The sequence below is a fragment of the Phoenix dactylifera genome, chromosome 2 (assembly GCF_051530095.1).
Source record: "Phoenix dactylifera cultivar Ajwa chromosome 2, Ajwa_hap1_PhDact_Kaust_v1.1, whole genome shotgun sequence".
NCBI lineage: Eukaryota > Viridiplantae > Streptophyta > Magnoliopsida > Arecales > Arecaceae > Phoenix > Phoenix dactylifera.
The window spans coordinates 8,937,293-8,956,040 of NC_143191.1; the positions used below are offsets into that span (position 1 = coordinate 8,937,293).

General features: G+C 39.2%; 1 protein-coding gene across 1 annotated transcript in view; it reads left to right on the forward strand.

Annotated features, from left to right (window-relative positions):
• The window catches only part of LOC103710945 (uncharacterized), a 62,843-nt gene that overhangs the window by 36,922 nt on the left and 7,173 nt on the right, over positions 1 to 18,748 (forward strand). Inside the window, exons 16-26 of the mRNA XM_008796878.5 lie at positions 112 to 370; positions 444 to 666; positions 765 to 1,140; positions 3,645 to 3,794; positions 3,898 to 4,119; positions 4,239 to 4,460; positions 10,936 to 11,583; positions 15,675 to 15,932; positions 16,012 to 16,368; positions 17,784 to 18,190; positions 18,277 to 18,706. Coding sequence (XP_008795100.2) covers positions 112 to 370; positions 444 to 666; positions 765 to 1,140; positions 3,645 to 3,794; positions 3,898 to 4,119; positions 4,239 to 4,460; positions 10,936 to 11,583; positions 15,675 to 15,932; positions 16,012 to 16,368; positions 17,784 to 18,190; positions 18,277 to 18,706 — 3,552 coding nt within the window. The remainder of the gene's footprint in view (positions 1 to 111; positions 371 to 443; positions 667 to 764; positions 1,141 to 3,644; positions 3,795 to 3,897; positions 4,120 to 4,238; positions 4,461 to 10,935; positions 11,584 to 15,674; positions 15,933 to 16,011; positions 16,369 to 17,783; positions 18,191 to 18,276; positions 18,707 to 18,748) is intronic.

The following is an 18,748-nucleotide window of genomic DNA, read 5'->3' on the forward strand; positions in this document are numbered from 1 at the left end:
CAACCTTGATGTACTTTAAATGCCTCATATTTCATCTATAGGCTATATCATGTTTCATATAATGTTTTATCTTCTGTTTGTAATGTAAACTTGTTAAAAATTGCTTTATAGGTTATTCAGCAACAAAGGATGCCAAAGGATCTTTTGCAGAGCAGCCTGAGGCCCATCTTGGTTAACTTAGCACATCCAAAAAGTCTTACCATGCCCTTGCTACAAGGTTTGGCTCGTCTGCTCGAACTTCTATCCAATTGGTTTAATGTCACTTTGGGAGTCAAGTTATTGGATCACTTGAAGAAATGGCTGGAACCTGAAAAGCTTGTACAAAGTTCCAAGGCCTGGAAGAGTGGAGATGAGCCGAAGGTTGCAGCAGGTATTCTAGCTTGCTTCTTGTTCGGTTTCTGCTACTTCCCTGTTGGTTTCTGATTGTGTCTTGTCATCTGCAGCCATGATTGAACTTTTTCATCTGCTCCCTCCGGCAGCTGGGAAGTTCCTGGATGAACTTGTGACTATTATAATCGATCTGGAAGGGGCACTTCCCCAGGGACAGTTTTATAGTGAAATCAACAGTCCTTATCGTCTACCACTTACCAAATTTTTAAATCGTTATGCCACAGATGCTGTAGACTATTTTCTTGCTCGATTAGGTCATCCCAAATATTTCAGACGGTAAGCATAGGATTGTATAATTAATTGATAGAGAAGTGATAGATGGGAGATAGATCAGTATTTTAGTTTTCTTCTGCTCTAAACTTTTTTTTTTCTAGGTTTATGTATATAATTTGCTCGGATGCTGGTCAGCCTTTAAGAGAAGAACTTGCTAAGTCACCGCAAAAAATACTTGCCAGTGCTTTTCCACAATTTTACCCACAGGCTAAAGAATCCATGGCACAACCTGGCTCTTCGAATGATGAAGGCCTTATTAACCCCATCTCTGACAATTTTGTTGGTCCACCTTCAGTAAAACTGGGTGCATGTTCTGATGGTTACTTTAATGGATTGGAGCTTATCTCTACTTTAGTCAAATTAATGCCTGAATGGCTGCATGGTAATCGTGTTGTATTTGACATATTATTACTTGTTTGGAAATCACCAGCAAGGATTGCTCGTTTACAAAATGAACAGGAATTAAGTTTAAGGCAGGTATGTTTTCCTTCCCTTTTTCTCTGTCTGTCTGTCTGTCTGTCAGTATCTGTCTCTATCTGTATCTCTCATGGGAGTTCCTTATGTTATTTCCTTCTATAAGCAGACTGTGTGAGAAATTAGTTCTTGTATAATGGAAGGGAATTGGTAGGTGATATGTCTGTCAACATAAATGTAATTGACAGGACATTGTCCCATGCATTTGGGTCAAGTAGGCATGTCTTTCTTCTCCATTAAATTTTTATGAAGAGCTAACTTCTTATCTCAAGCACATTTTCAGGTTAAGGAGTTTCTAATTTGGTCCAGTTTTCTCAAATTCTCTCTTTTGTAGAAATTCTTGTAAACAAAATGAAGTCCCTCTTCCTTTTGAGCCTTGCTATGTCCATAGGATTTTATTGAGACATGATTATACTATTTTTATCTGCACTTCATTGCTTTTCCTCCATTTGTGTTCGCTATAGCTCTACTACAAAACCCATTTTCCAATGCTTTTGTTGGCTTGCTGGCATTTCTTATCTGTATTGGGCTTGTTTTCCTGGAAGCTGCTTATAAAAAAAGTAGTCATCGAATTGTGGTCAGCAGTGCAGCAAGATTATTTGTTGAACTAACAAAATATCCTTAAATATATCTTACGGTAGCACTCTTGGCTTTGACCTTTAGGTATGGTGGGAGTTACATTTTGCAAAATTAATCTAGGAAGCATGATTCCCCAAGACCGGTGTTTACCGCCGCGAACTGGGTGTGCCATACTGTATCAGTACCATTTTTGGTATGGGGGCCATACCGAGTCTTAGTATGTGAACCGACCCCATATTGGGTATACCGACACTGCACTAAATGGTGCCGATGTTGGATCTTGTACCGAGATGGTGGACCTTGCTTAGAATAAATTATGTACAATCAGTAGATATCTTATGTACTTGCATAATGGTCTAAGGATTAAATATTGCTTATAATGCCTATGCTGGTTGTCAAGTATCAGCATTTGGCTCACATCGGCATGGGGGGATATGTGGTCCTGAAAAACATTTTGCTACTAGGTGCAGTAAAATATGAATCCCTATTAAAATTTTCCAATATAAATCAATTCTCCTTTCATTATGCTACTGTATAGAACACTTAAAAAAATTAAGCTGTGAGCCAATATGTAGAAATAATCGTAAATGATCTAAGGTATCAATTGCTAACTGCTGTTAATCTGTCATACAAACTAATATTATGATTTTTTACTGCATGCAAACAAAAATAATTTCAAACTTATTTGCATTAATTGTGCAGATATTACCAAGGATCATGGTCAGCGGAACTGTCCCGAACTATTCGGTTCGGGGCGTACCGAGCGTACCGGCGGTAGATCGGGACGGTTTCAGCAACCAAAACGAGAAACTGGCGACAGAAGGGGAGAACGAGAAGGAAAGAGAGAAAAAGAGAGAGAGGGGGGGAGGGGAGGGAGAGGGAGAGGAAGAGTGGGAGGGTGGCGGCCGGCTGGCGGAGGGCCAGAGAGTTGCGCGGAGGGGCGGAGGAGGGGCTTCGCGTCCGGCGTTCCTTTTTATTTTCAAAATTTTTAAGTGAAGTTGGCAAACTTTGCCCCTCCGTGCAGCTCGTCGGCCCTCCGCAAGCCTTCACCGGATATCTGCCACCCTTTGTTTCTCTCCCTTCCTATCTACACCTTCTCTTTCTCTCCTTTTCTTTCTTCCGTTCTCCCATTCTCCCTCTTCCCTACCCCTTCTACTGTGTCGGTGTGGGCCCGACACGGAATGGCACAGGGCGTACCAACTCGTGCCGCTGGGCAATTGGTCTAGGCCCCAGTTCCGACATAGCAATCCTTGGCAAGGATTGATGTATCATGTGCTAGATTTATGTGAGAGTCATAAGTTAGTCCAGAATGGTACCATACATTTCCTTGCTGTGCTTGTCATGTGCCTGGGCTAAAAGAGAAAAAAACAAGAGAAATGTCAGTTTCCACTGATTAGTATGTTTGTTATGCATGATAAAGAGGTAGTAACCCATATCCCCCAGCCCATACTTGGCCAACACAGTATGTAACTTAAGGTGCAAACTAATGCATATTGATGCCTAGATACTTGTATATTGCTGAACTTGCAGGAAACTCATATGCTGGTAATCATCTGGAAAACTTAGAAGCTATTGGTTACCTTATTATGATGTTTTACGTTTTCTTTCTTTTGTTTTTTCATCTGGTAATACTGGTAATAATCTTGAATACTTGTATAAGGATTCTTCAGCAGTTTGTCGCATGAATTATATCAGAGGGCTATGACATAGATTATTAGCTACACCCTTTTTGGATTCCAATAAAAAAGAAAAGCATGAAATATTGTAGTAGATGGACATCTATGATTCAATTTATTTAGCTTTTGATACATTAACATTCATGAGCCATTTCTCCTGTCTTTGAATTAGAGCAATTGGCATATATGAAGTGATTTTCTGGTATTTATTTGGTGACTCTTCTTAAATGTGGTCTTGTCTAAAATGTACAGGTGAAGGAAAGTAAGCAGCTTGTCAAATGTTTCCTTAATTATTTGAGGCATGATAGATCTGAAGTTGGTGCCCTCTTTGACATGCTATCAATATTCTTGTTCCATAGCCGTATTGACTATACTTTTCTGAAGGAATTTTATGTCATTGAGGTAAGCAGTTAATTTAATTTAGCATAAAACTCATCTATTTTTATTATATCTTCTCTGCGTCAATGTAGTCTCACCGGTGCTCCTTGTTGCTAATGGGATTCAGGTTGCTGAAGGATATGCTCCCAACTTAAAGAAAACAATTCTCTTGCACTTCTTGAATATCTTTCAGTCCAAACAATATGGACAAGATCACTTGGTTGTGGCCATGCAAATACTCATTCTTCCGATGTTAGCACACTCTTTTCAAAATGGCCAAAGTTGGGAAGTTGTTGATCCTTCTGTAATAAAAACAATTGTTGAGAAACTTCTTGATCCTCCTGAAGAGGTGGTTCTTTATGTGTTTGAATGATGAGATATTTCCCTTGACTTGTTTTTAATTCTTATAACTGTCTTCGAACTTTTGTTGCATGTTTTAGAATTATATATTCCTGCTTCTGTTTGTAGGTGAGTTCTGAGTACGATGAGCCCCTGAGGATTGAACTTTTACAGCTTGCTACATTACTTTTGAAGTATCTACAAAGTGATCTTGTTCATCATCGCAAGGAGCTTATTAAATTTGGTTGGAATCATCTCAAGCGTGAAGATAATTCTAGTAAACAGTGGGCTTTTGTCAATGTTTGTCATTTCTTAGAAGCCTATCAAGCACCTGAAAAGATTATCCTCCAGGTATTCCTCTAGCAACAAACTTTACTAATGTATTGTTGCATGTCCTGTAGATTTGCAAATTTAGCTGTTCTGCTCCTCTCACATGAAATCATTGCTATTTTCTTCAAAAATATTTCAATTTGTGGAAAAGTATTTTCTGTTGCTTTTTCTAGTATTGTATTTATATGTCATGTTGAATCAGAATAACCTTAGAGGTTGTTTGAAAACTAGATCTTTGGTTGGATTGGTTCCTTCTGTTTCCAATTGGGCTGGGTCCACTTCCCTAAGATCTACAATTAACCCAATTGAGGATTGGTCTTAATGTGGCACCCATGCTCAAGCTGTGGCTCTCATAATCAAAATATTCCCCAATTTTTCCAAAAATCATGAATTATTCATGACACGGAACTCAAGGAATTGTTCTGCCATTTATTTGCTTCTCTGTCGCCACATCATGAATAGTTCAAATTTTTTTTTCTGATTTTGCAAATAAATTGCAATACAATGCACCATTCGGCTTTATTTTTATTTTAATATATCGTGAGCATGGGTAGGCGGGTGGGTGCGACAACAACCCTGAAAATGACCTATGAGAAAAGAAATGTATAATAAGAAAATTTGAATGTTTATTCTAGGCATGGTGTGTCGTACCGGTCCGTACTGGCCGGTACGGGCTGGTACATACCGGTCCGGCCTGGGACCGGTATCGGATCAGCGTGAAATCCGGTACCGGTAATTTATTGTTGAAGAACCGGTTCGGACCGGCACGCCACCGGTTCGGACTGGCACGCCACCGGTTCGGACCGGTACGGGACCGATTTCGTACCGGTCCGGGACGCCACCGGTATGCCGACCGGTACCGGTACGGCAGACCTTGATTCTAGGAACATGAAAAACTGTGGCACTTGGACCAAGGTTGCATGCCGGTTTCGAGCTGGCAAGTCCTTATTTTATTTTATTTATTTTTTAAAGATTTAATGAAAAGTATTTTTTTTATTTTTGAATGATTTTAATTTTAATTTGGTGTCTCTTGATGTTTTTTGATGTTTTTATGACCTGGTACACATTAAATGATGTTTCTTGACATTTTGGAGTGATTTTTCTATGTTATTGTGCTATTGCTCTGAAACAATGGTACCTTAGGGCGGCAAAAATTTGGCAAATCTGTATCATTGATTTGATACCTCTAGCTTTTTGCTTGACCATCAGGTTGAAACCAAATTGTAGAAGAAAAGGCCATTGATCCTAGCTTTGCACGCCAAAAGAAGTCGCATCAAATATTCTAAAATCAGTTGGTGAAATAAAAAAACATACAATGATATAATCAATTAGTTGTATTTAAAGTACAACATACATATCAACATCTGAAATCTCGTCAAGTGGCGTTGTCACTCGTAGATATCGAGATCATTACCATAATTAGGAAGCATATCAGCCCATCCCTCTAACCAAGGGCATTATAGTCCTGTACGCTCATTTTATAAGGTACACGGTTTAGGTTATAGCTGGTCTCGCATCTCTCACTAAAGCTCTAGCTTTGGAAGGTATCCTTTGGCTGATAATAGGCTATGGAGGGGTCTATCTGAATTTGTCGGCAGTAAAATCCGACCCATAAGGCGCGCCAGACTATGTAGGATAGTAGTTGCTGGAAGACGATGCCTCAAACCCACCATATCCATATCTGTATAGGTCATATGCTGCTTGTAGCTGCACCTGGTCCCTATCCTGTGTAGCATGCATAAACTGAAATATTGGTGAATTGAAGACCACCTCACAGCTGTCTCATAAATGATAGCTTTATATCCTCCACTTCCTACATGGCTATCAAATCCATGATCACCAGAACTGTCATTATTACTTTTTCTGATCTCTGAGTTTGATGAATTGACTCCACTCTCTCTATCTAGGTTGCAACTGTCTTTTTTTTTTCTTTTCGGCTGCGTTGGGCCGCTGCCTGCTTTTCTTTTATGCCCCTCTCTGGTTATGCTGGAAGGATGGCTGTCACTATCCTGAGTCGATCGAGAAGCATGGTGTCTTGTCTAAACAACTCTCGATCATTTTTCTGAAAGAATGTCTCGAACATGTAGTCATGTGATGATTGGTTCCCTCCTAATCCTTATGGTTGTGGCTAATCAGCTAGAAGCATGTGTAGAATGTTGCGATCTGCCCATTACTCTGCGTCTATCCTAATCTTGTTGGTTATGAAACTAGGCGGTCGCAGAGGCGATCTTGGCTCATCAAGCTTCGGCTCCTGCTGCTGGTCCACAAGCCATTTGATTACGGGATCATCCTCATCTTGAGCAAAAGCATTGTGGATTGGATTCATATACGTCAGCTCTGATTTCTTCCGAATGCACTTCAGCTTTAGCCTCAAATTGTAGTGGACATATACGAGATCGTTAAGGCGGCTTTGTGTCAGACAGTTTCTTTGCTAGCTATGGATATGGGGCGAAGGTGGATTAGTTGCGCTCATGACCACTCGAGAAGACCGTTTGGAAGAAGAGCTGGATGTCTAGATACTTAAGATTTTTTGCCGACAAACTAAAATGAATCCACCATTCAGCTGCAAAAGTATTAAAGAATCTTTCATATAAGATATTATTATCTTAGTAACTATAAAATATTAAGTAATAGTTATCATTGATATGTAATATATTTGGATTTATAATTTTCTTATTTATGATAGTTGCCGAGACTCCAAAGCTGTCAGTGTCCTCCCTAAGTATTTTTATCTGTGAAAAAGAGACGTTATAATATATTAATGATTGAAGATATGAGTTAAGTTAACTTATGCATGCTACTTAAGTTAACTTATCTCTTGTAGATATAGGGCCACGACTTTTGCATCAGGTTGCATCTTGTAGATCATATTATGTAGGATGACCAGAAGTTTCTCGTCTATATCGATCTTAGGTATGGTGTATTGGAACTTCGGGTTCAGACAATAAGTTGTAGATAGAGTTTGTAATTGTTTTAGTAAAATTGTATAAGTACAAGAGCAGTCAAAGTTTCAATGTTCTTGCTTATTTGCTAGATGCAACTTCCTACCTATCTAGTAGTTCCACCTCTGCTCAATGATATTGATGTGTTTTTGGGCATGCTTCAGATCTCTCCCTGATATGATTCTCTATCATATGATATAGAAAGCTCATCTAGGGATACCTCTTGTTGTCCATAGTTTGAAGCCCTTCATATAATGGCTAGATAGGCTTTACTATGTTTTCGGCCTGTTACCAAAATGTTTGCCTCACCACCAAGTTCTCCATATGGCTCTCCTCAGTGTCGTCCCTCTCAAATGTACTCTTTTGCCACTCAGCACTTACAAACATCCGACGTAGGCTCGCGTCTTTTAAGAAGGCTATTAAGTGCATTGTAGTTTGTAGCAAATCGTGTCACACTTGGACACATGTATAGTTATAAATAAAAATGTTGATGGACTGGGTTGTCTCTACTATCTGTTGCATTCTACAAATTTTTTCAATCTTTATCAACATGAGGTCGATATAATATGCAGCATATGGAGTCTAGAAAATATATGGCCGTCGATCCATCATGATCTCTCCGGCGGCTTTATATTGTATCCCATTATCAGTGATGAACTACACAACATTCTCATTTTCTACCTAGTCAATCATCTTATTAATTTGAGAATGTATATGGCATTGTGCACCTGATTGGAAGCACAACTAATTTCTGGAAGAAAGTCTTCATGTCACAGTATGTCAAGAAGTTGATGCTCCTCCGGATAGGATTGATCTAACTATCACACATCATCGTCAGTCCATATGTGGGCTACTTGTTCTGGTATGAGGCAATTTACTTCGGTAGCTCCTACTTGTTGCCAATAAGCTCACTATAGATGTTCTTCGATTCTGGAGGATCTACACTTAAACTAGCAGCCTATATGGGGAACATGACAAACTTATGGTACGTGTAGCCTGCCACATTTACTTGTATGTGGCTGAAGTAGAACTAGAATCCAATAGCTCACCATATATTTTATTTATTGTTCTTCTTCATCATGGTATCAACCCTCTATTGCTTTGAATCCCTGATGGGAAAGCCATGTGGATCTATATCATAGATGGTGGCTCTAGGTGGAATCTCTCTTGAGAATTTCTTTTTACTACCAAAAGCTGGCAAAGATGCAATACGACCATTGCTTCTACTGACGACCTTTCTAACTGAGGTCATTCTGAACTTTGTATCTACCTTGTAGGTCGCGAAATCAAAACCCGATTTGTAGTATGAGGGCCTAAATCGACCTTTATGCTTGGCCACCTCATTTTATTGCCACTGATCATCTAGGCTTGTCTGAATGGCAATCTGGATTTGTGCCTTCTCATCATCTGGAATGGAGGCCTTCTCTGACTTCTTGGAGTGATAAGAAAGTGGGTTTGCTGCTCGGCGGTCCACCGTCTTTTTGTACACAATCCTCTCCTTTGCTATTCTCAAATCAGTGAAGTATTTCTTTATTAGCTGCTGAATCTCCTATGGATATTCCGACACATAGATATATCGGAATAAACACCAGCTAGGTGCTGCTTCAACCTGGTTATCCCGCCTTCCTTGAACTCTGTGTTGTACGAGCTGCACCTCCAGTAGTGCCGATCTGAGAGCGTTTACTCATGATCCAAACCAATATCATGCTTTGCATCTTTCCTTGATGGATCTATTTAAGCAAGTTTATCAAGAACATCAGTTTATTAATTATTTAAAAATAGTAAAATTTCATTATGATGAAAAAATATATTTTCTACTTCAGAAAATGCTTCTAAATTATCTAATACATAGTATTCAAACTTGATTTAATGGATCCTAAATTTAGGTCAAGAGTAGATTGCATGCCCCTAAACAAGGTTCTAATTTTTCAATTATTTTTTGGATTTATTTTTAATTTTTTAATCCAAAAAATATATACTTTAATTTAGAACTTATAAATTTAATGAAAATTAAAAATTTTAGTTTCATTGTGTAGATCATCCATAGATCTACAACATATTATGAAATCATGCCAAAATAAAGAAAATTTCATGACCTTTCCTTATTTTTCATTTTTTTCAGCATGTTTTGATGTTGAAAAGAAAAAAAAAGAAATGAGGTGGGGGAGAGCTACCTTACCTTGTTTTGTGTTGGATCTAGCCTTTAGTCGTTAAAATCATCTGCTTTTTGGTGAAATGGGTTGTTTTTTTTTTGGGGGGGGGGGGGTGAAGGAAAATGAGAAGGGGGCCTGAACTGGCTCATATTAGTAGGAACCGAGATGTTCGCACCAGTTCCACTCCGAACTACCTGGTTTGGAGCAGTTCTCCTCATTAACCGAAAAAACGGGCTGAGCCGTCCCGATTGCCGGTTCGGTTCGGGATAAACCGGGCAGTTCGGTTTGGTTTGGCATACCATGGCCTGGACCTTACTTTCTATTGTTCCTGGTGCCTTGTGTTTTCAGGTACTCTTCTCAGTGGACTAATAACAGGGCAGCTCATACCGCTCCTTCCCTTCCCTAAAGAATTATTTATATATATTCAAGATATTGCTTTTGTTGAGCTTGAAAATTTTGAAGATAACTTAATGTCATCCATAAAGAGTTTTCTTTAGCCGAATTTTTTTCTTATTTGGAGTAACAAGCTAAAAATCCTTAGATTCAGTGATGATGTAATATAAAAGCTTATAACTGACTTTGTTATGAAATTATAATGGTTGTGATCAATTCACGTACCTATTATCTCTAAACATCATGATGTCGATGATGTTCCGAAAATTTTAGGATTTCTTTTCCAAATTTCGAACTTCTCAACCTTAACTGTCCCGAATGTCAAAATTGTGACTGATTGCTCTCAGCATAAGGTACAGGTTGGGTCTAAATTTAGTCAAAATGGGTAGGATATGGGTCTGGCTGACTCACTCACACTCTTGGAGCTGAGTTTATGACATAGACAACATGGTTCTCCAACTCATTGGAAAATTCTCTTGTAATTCTTGATTCTTTCCTTTTAACTAATTGATCTCCAAATTATTCTCAGGTAATGTAATCTTTCAGAAGCCCCTATAGTGTCTCAAGCAGCTTGCAACTTTGTTCGAGGGAAAAGCTGCTGGACTCTTGATGACATCTGCCTTTGGCTTAAGCAGGCTCAGACCATTATGGGTGGATGCTCAATGCACCTAAAAGCTTTTATACTGGAACGAAAACTTGACCATTCTTTTCTGAAAACTGAAATATATAGTCTCCTGAATCAGATGGCAGCTGGAATTAGAGTCAATTATAATTATTTCTACTATTAGAGTGGTCTATTTTATCTGATGGATAAGACCTCTGCACAAGACTGTATAGAGTCATACAAATTTATTTTATATAGCAGCAGTTTGTATATTACGTTCCTCTTCAATTTGGTTTAGATGTTGGAATAAACTTTTGATTTCATACATCTAGTTCACCTTGTATTGAAATATCTTATTCTTGTATCAATATCAATTTTCTGGGAATGAAATCTTCTCTTTGCAGGTATTTATTGCTCTGTTGAGAACTTGCCAACCAGAGAATAAGTTGCTGGTTAAACAGGCTCTTGATATTCTAATGCCTGCACTTCCTCGAAGACTACCTCCTGGAGAAAGTCGTGTGCCGATATGGATTCGTTATACCAAGAAAATTCTCGTTGAGGAAGGCCATTCAATTCCTAATATGATTCATATTTTTCAGCTTATTGTACGCCATTCAGACCTTTTCTATAGCTGCAGAGCACAATTTGTTCCTCAGATGGTAAATTCTCTCAGCCGGTTAGGATTGCCATACAACACGGCTGCTGAAAATAGACGCCTTGCCATCGAACTTGCTGGATTAGTTGTTGCCTGGGAAAGGCAAAGACAAAATGAAATGAAGATTGTATCAGATACTGAGCGCCATAATCAGATGGACCTGTTTAATCCTAGTTCTGTTGGTGGTGATTCAAAGCGCCAACCAGATACCTCTGCATTTCCTGATGATCTGAGTAAGCGCGTGAAGGTTGAACCTGGGCTGCAGTCTCTTTGTGTTATGTCACCTGGTGGAGCATCGATTCCCAATATTGAAACTCCTGGATCTGTTGGGCAACCTGATGAGGAGTATAAACCTAATGCTGCAATGGAAGAGATGATTATCACATTCCTCATTAGGGTGAGGCAATTTTTCAATGTCCCTTCCCTTTTCCTCATTGAAGAATTCTTAGTAAATTAGCATCTTCAAACTCTCTTTAATCTTCTCAACTATTCTTGGACTTACCTGTTATTACTCTGTAGGTTACTATATTTAATTATTTGGAAAGTAGTTATATTCTACGACCATTATGGGCTAACTTTCTTCTATGAAAAATCACTGTTTTGTTTTGTCATGTATAAGTTTGACTCCTAAATTTACTTTCTCTGAGTTTGATTTCGGACATTGATATGCTTTATTTTGATTCAAATGGTGTGTTTCTGGGATAAAACAATTATAGTTTTACATTTCAATGAGTGTTTTTTTGGCTCAGTTCCATCATTTGGTTATGAAGAAAATCAGCCACATAGCTTGCTTCTTTTAGACTAAGAGACTTGAGTCTTGTTACCATCTATTTTTGATTAGGCTGCTGAATATTTTATTGACAAGCTTATTCAACGTATACCCTCTCTCTCAAGATTGAGACTGGATGGTTGTCAACTTGTCATCCTTTGGTTCTTGTAATGGTGACTAAATGAGGTATACTACGCAAACATGTACATAGTGATGGATAGATAATAAGCATCGAATTGTTAATGTGGTGGTCATCTCATTAATAATGACAAAATTCTCAAACAACTTGCGAAAAGACTCTTCAGTTATGTTACTTTTTGTTCCTGATTTTACTTGGCAGTGTGAAAATGCAATCTTTTTTTTTTTTGAGCTTGAAAACTTTTAGAAATAATTCAAGAATTCCTTTCCAATATTGGATTTTCTTGATTTTGTTGGCAGTTTTATATTGTTCTTTATAAAATTTTTAGTCCCTTTGCTGTCATGCATGCACACTCACTTGCTCCCTCTATTTAATATTCTAGTATGCAACATGGTCAAAATTTCTCTTGAATTTTTGCGTCATTACCAACTTTGGCATTTAGGCATGTTTCTATCAATCCTAAATATGTTTGTAAAGTTACATTATAAGTTGACAATGCCACATTGCATTAGATTAGGAAAATATTCTTCGAGGAGCTAATATTATAAAAATTAAAGAGAAGGATTTCTTTATGAACTATTGAAGATCTTTTTATGACAGGTAGGGTACCTATGGCTAACCGGCAGTGGTTGCAAAACTGAGAGGTGCATTTTTTATAGGCTAAACTACAAAGATATTTTTCTTTCACTTTTTTAAAATCAAACTTTTGATATCTCTTTGTGATTGGGAAATTTCTTATGCTAGTTAAGATGAGAAGTAGCAATTATTTATAATATATTACTTGCTCTCTCATGGTCATCCCATGCTTCCTCTTTCGTATCCCCACTTGGTGTGATAGATAATTGTTGTCACCAAAGGTGTAATTATGATCTAGAAGGCAAAATTTCTTTGAAGCACTAATCTCTTATTAGTTTTGGTCTCTCAATAGTTACATTTATGGAGTCTGTAATCTAATTTCTTTCTTCATCGCTTTTTACATTTTTGTCTGAATGTTTCTTAGTATATGAAATGACTTGATTCAGAAAGGGGTGTACAAGGTTCCTTGCACCCATACTGCATCCCTTCCGGTTAAATACTAGCTTGGCATGGCACGGCATGTGCTATACTAATCCATGGTATGGTATGTGACACATGGTACACTAGATCGTGTCTGTGAGATACTGATGCCCCATCAAATACAGTCCCATTGGGTTTTGGCTGGAGGGGAAAAGCTATGAGGATCTAGTGAGTAACCCTTGGTGATGACATAGATATGGGGTTTCTGAGATGGAGGATGGTGGCGAAAGGATCTGCAAGTGTCAGCATAGGGGGAAGGAGTGAAATGATCATGGGGACAGCATCATCCTTGAGGAGCGAATTGTCATTGCTGCTTGGGGGGAAGGCATTAAAGTGCTGGGAGGCAAGGGTCGTCATTGAAGAGGCGAGTTGTGGAGGCATGAATGAGAGATTGGAAGGCATGAGAAGGGGGAGAGAAGGGGAGATGGAAACCCTAGCGAGGGAGAGTTCAGGATTGGGGATGGGACTGGGGGTGGGAGGGAGATTTATATTATGAAATGAGAGGGATTGGTTAAGCCCAAGGTACGCCGTACTGGTATCGGTCGCCTACCGGACCGGTACAGTTCCGGTTTGGACCGGTTTAAACCGGTACCGAACTGGCCAGCTCTTCCCCACGGAAGTGGGCGCATCCAAACGGAGCCGGAGAAGAAGAGAAGGAGAGAGCGAGCAGGGCAGGGAGGGATGAGAGGCCTCCGCGGAGGGCCGGGGGGGGGGGGCGGGGAAGGCCGGGGGGCCGTGGCAAAGGCCGTGGCCGCTGAAAAAAATTTAGGATTTTTAAGTAAAGTTGGCAAATCGTTTTTCTTCTTTACTTAAAAATCTCCAAATTAAAAAACTGCGGCCGTGTCCCCTATTTCAAATGCCGACTTCACTTAAAAATCTCCAAATTTAAAAACCGCGGCCGCGTCCTCGGCCTCCCCCCCCCCCCCCCCCCCCGCGGGCTTCGTTGCCCCCCTCGGCCTCCACTGGCCCCTCGCGGTCCTCCGCGGGTGGCGGAGACCTCTCCTTCTCCCTCCCTCCCCTGCTCGCTCCCTCCTTCTCTTCTTCCCTGACTCCGGTTGGGTTCGGCATCTACGGGCCCTGTACCGATTTCCACAGCTCCGCCGTATGGGTCAGGGCTCGAACCGATACGGTACGTTGCTGAACCGGCTGGTACGGGCCGGCTCAGCATACCATGGTTAAGCCCAAAACTAATTGATACTGCCTGAAACCAAGTGGAACCGATCGGTTTGGCCCATATCTTTCTGGTTCAGCCCCAACCATCAATCGGATGTCCGAACCTTTCTGTATACTAGAATATTTGGTACAATATGGGGTAAGGTTCGCCGTTTCGGTATCGGATCTCGTACTGGTACTACATTAGCGCAGTGTCGGTAACTCGATATGGTACGATACGTAATTTTTTTGGTGTACCGAGTATCAATATGCTACCCATAGTGGGTACCGGTAACGAACTAGTATGGTACGGTATGCCCTGTACCGTCTAGTTCGGACTGGTAGGCGTACCATGGACTATGGGTGTATTGCCTAATTTGAGGTGGTTTGGTCAATCATGTGGGAACGTTATGTCCATTGTCTATTTGTCTTGGCTCTTGTTTATTTTCCTATAGTTATCATCGTTCAATCCAATGCTTATACAATATCTAAAGGCAATATATACCGAATCCCTCTTATCATCCAACTCTATAGCATGTATTAACTTAGCTTTTTTGTTTTTTGTTTGTTTCAGCTGGTATATGTTTTCTTTCTTTCTTGTTTCAAAACAGTCACTTTTAGCTAGGTTTGAAAGGCCTACACTGGTCACTCATGAAGTGCACAAGTAAGGTCTTAGGCCAATGCCTCCTTCCTCAATGTTCTCCATATTGCACCAATATCAAACAGATTCTCTTTCATACCACGTTTCTAAGGTGTTTTATGACCAAGTGAATTCATAAACATTTATAAAGTTTTATGTGTGTAAAATCAAACTGTAGTGGCATGGATGATTGGTATTCCCTGTTCACGGTCTATTTGGAAATTGAAAAATTGACTTGTGCTCTCGTATGATGAAATGCATTGGTTCAGCTGCAACAGGTAAAATTTTTGGCCTTCTGGGTTGATGGAGCACAAACTTGATATTATTGACTTTTTAGGATGCCAATTGCTGCAATTTAATGCATTCCTGACATGGCCGGAGCAGTGGACCTCCATTGGTTAAGTTTGATAGTAATTGTTCATGCTATTGTTTTTCCCTTACCAGTTTGCATAGGTGGTAGTAAAATGAATAAGAAGAGTACTGCTCTGCTTTCTGATGCGAAGCCCAAACAAGAGCTTCCAGTTCAAAATTGGTCTCTAGTGCATTACTAAGGTGGACAGCGAGCAAAGGTGTCAGAACATAACACTGAAGTAACAAATTTAATATGCTTCCTATACTAAAATGGCTTCAATATACAACCCAGTTTCAGTTTTTGTTCATATCATCAATATTAGAATTTAGCTATTTATTTTATGAATGTCATTTTAAATTTTCACTTCATCCGAAGAACAGGTTGCATTGGTGATCGAACCTAAAGATAAGGAAGCTACCTCTATGTATAAGCAAGCTTTGGAGTTACTGACACAAGCTTTAGAGGTCTGGCCAAATGCCAATGTTAAGTTCAATTATCTAGAGAAGTTTCTTGGCAATCTTCCACCTCAGTCAAAAGACCCAGCAACTGCTCTTGCACAGGGCCTTGATGTCATGAACAAGGTCTTGGAAAAGCAGCCCCGCCTGTTCATCAGGAACAACATAAATCACATCTCTCAAGTAGGTTACCATTTCCCCTTGTTAATATGCTGATAGTAAACTTGACATATAGTTCATTTTGTAAGCTGCTGTTTTGCAGATACTGGAGCCCTGTTTCAACAGTAAAATGTTGGATGCTGGAAAGTCACTTTGCTCCTTATTGAAAATGGTGTTCACTGCTTTCCCTCTTGAAGCAGCTAGTACACCACAGGATGTGAAAATATTGTATCAAAGAGTTGGAGAGCTCATACAAAAACATCTTGCTGCTGTGACAGCTCCTCAGATATCTCTTGAAAGTAGCAATGCAAACTCAATGATAAGCTTTGCACTTGTTATCATTAGAACCTTGACAGAAGTTCAGAAAAATTTTATTGATCTGTTTATTGGCTTGTTGCTTCGTGTCCTTCAACGACTAGCACGAGACATGGGATCATCTGCTGGTTTACATGTCAGACAAGTATGGGATCTCTGACCGCAAGTTATGCTATAGAACTTGTTTTTTGCTCCTGATACCTTGTCTCTTCCTCAAATCAAACGTCAAGTTGTCCTTTTGCATTATTTCAGTTATTCATAAAGATTTTTGATTAGCTATTTATGCTTTAGTCATTTGTTATAGTTCGATTCTTGTTATGTTACTTGTTTTATACATCTGGAATGGAACTGAATGTTTAAAACTTTTCCAGATAAAATTTTAGAAGCCATATGGTATATCTCTTTGGTTTTAATACTTCTGTTTTCTTATCTAAATTGTCGTTATCCATACTTTGCATTCAGTATGTGCTTTATTATATCAGGATAATGATCCTCATTGTCTCCATTTGGAAAGCAGTAGTTATTTTTGTTGGAATTCTTTGTGGTGATTAACTTGTCAATGGAAATGATACTATGGTATGGTTCATGAAAGGTTTATACATTAGATTCGCAATACAGATACCCGAAGAAAATAGGTTGGAATTTGTTTAAAACTTGGGAGTATTATCATTACCTTTTAATTGGATGTATTATCATTACTTTTCAACTTGCATTATTAGTTTTTGATAAATTTGAAGAGTGACTTGTGAAACAAAGGATCAAAGAAACCATATGGCAGTTTGGAGGAAGCTTATGTGTATTGAGAACAGATCATACTACAGTACATATCCAACCTGTATTGAGGTGTATCAAGGTATGGACTGCAGTATGTAGTATGTTGTATCACCTTGCATTGACACCGTGAGTTGATACCCTGCAATATTTACTGTGGTGGCTGGTACAGCACATAGCATCTGCTAAAAGTAGGATCCATTTGGCAAATGGCAATTTTGTGGAGTCCCAATTTTCGACTAAATGTGCTACATCTAATGGTCAAATTGGGATCCTAGTTCTTGGTTTAAACCCTGATTTTGAGAAAGTTGGATTCAAGAGTGCCAAACTTAGATCTAACCCTGAAGCCAAATAAACATAGGAATTGTTCCATATTATTTATTAGCAAACACTGAACAACTATCTCTTCGAAACATTTCTCTTATAAAAAAAAGTTATGGTTATTATGGAACATTTATCTCTTTTCAAGCTATTAGCAACAAAATTAGAAGAATTACACATGTATAAGAAACAAAAAAGGAAAATTGGCAGAAATTGCACATGCAATCTTTGCAAATTCCTGTGTCATTCGGAGTAAATCATAATGTAACCTATGGATGTTTCTTCTACGGTATCATACCATCTGCTAGAATCTTCATCTGTCATTTTGATGTTTTAATCATCATTTTTCTATATAACTGTGTTATGTTATAATAAGTGGGTTATGATTTTCTTTCTTATGTATCTGCATCTTTTATTCTTATCATCCTATAGCGGTTACTTACTTGTGAGTTGTGACCTTGTTTCCAGGGACAGAGGACAGACATGGATTTATCACTAAATTCACGAGCAATCACTGACTCTGCTTTGGTCATCTCTAATATGAAATCCATTCTACAGCTTATTAGCGAAAGGGTCATGCATTCAACTGAGTGTAAACGACTAATGGGTCAAATACTGCATGCACTGCTTTCAGAAAAAGGTACAGATCCCAGTGTACTCTTGTGCATACTTGATGCAATAAAGGTTTGGATTGAGGATGACTATATGCACGCTTCATCTGGTGCTTCAAGTGCTGCTCTTACGCCGAAGGAGATAGTATCCTATATGCAGAAGCTTTCTTTAGTTGACAGGAAGAACTTCTCCCCTGCCATGCTAGAAGAATGGGATAAGAAATTTTTACAACTTCTATATGGGCTTTGTGCAGATTCAAACAAGTAAGCGATATTACTGACATTCACTGATGGTCAGTCTTTGCAGGATGATTTGTTTTCCTTTGTCTGACAATTTTAATGGTTTGCAGATACCCATTGCCCCTTCGCCAAGAAGTGTTCCAAAAGGTAGAAAGACAATTCATGCTTGGATTAAGAGCAACAGATCCAGAAATTAGAGAACGGTTCTTCTTGCTATATCATGAGTCCCTTGGGAAAACGCTATATGCGCGACTCCAATTCATCGTCCAAATTCAAGACTGGGAAGCTGTAAGTGATGTTTTCTGGCTGAAACAGGGCCTTGATCTTCTATTGGCTATCTTAGTGGAGAATGAACCAGTAACACTTCCCCCAAATTCTGCACGAGTACCACCACTCATGGCATCAGGGCCCTTTTCAGACCGTCCTGTAGTACAGCAACAGGTGTCTGATGCACCAGATTGTTCTGATGGGGTTTCCCTCACATTTGATACTCTTGTGGCTGGACATGCTCGATTCTTGACTGAGATGGGCAAACTTGAGGTCAGTTTGTTTTGTGGCTCTATGAATTTTTAATCCATGTAT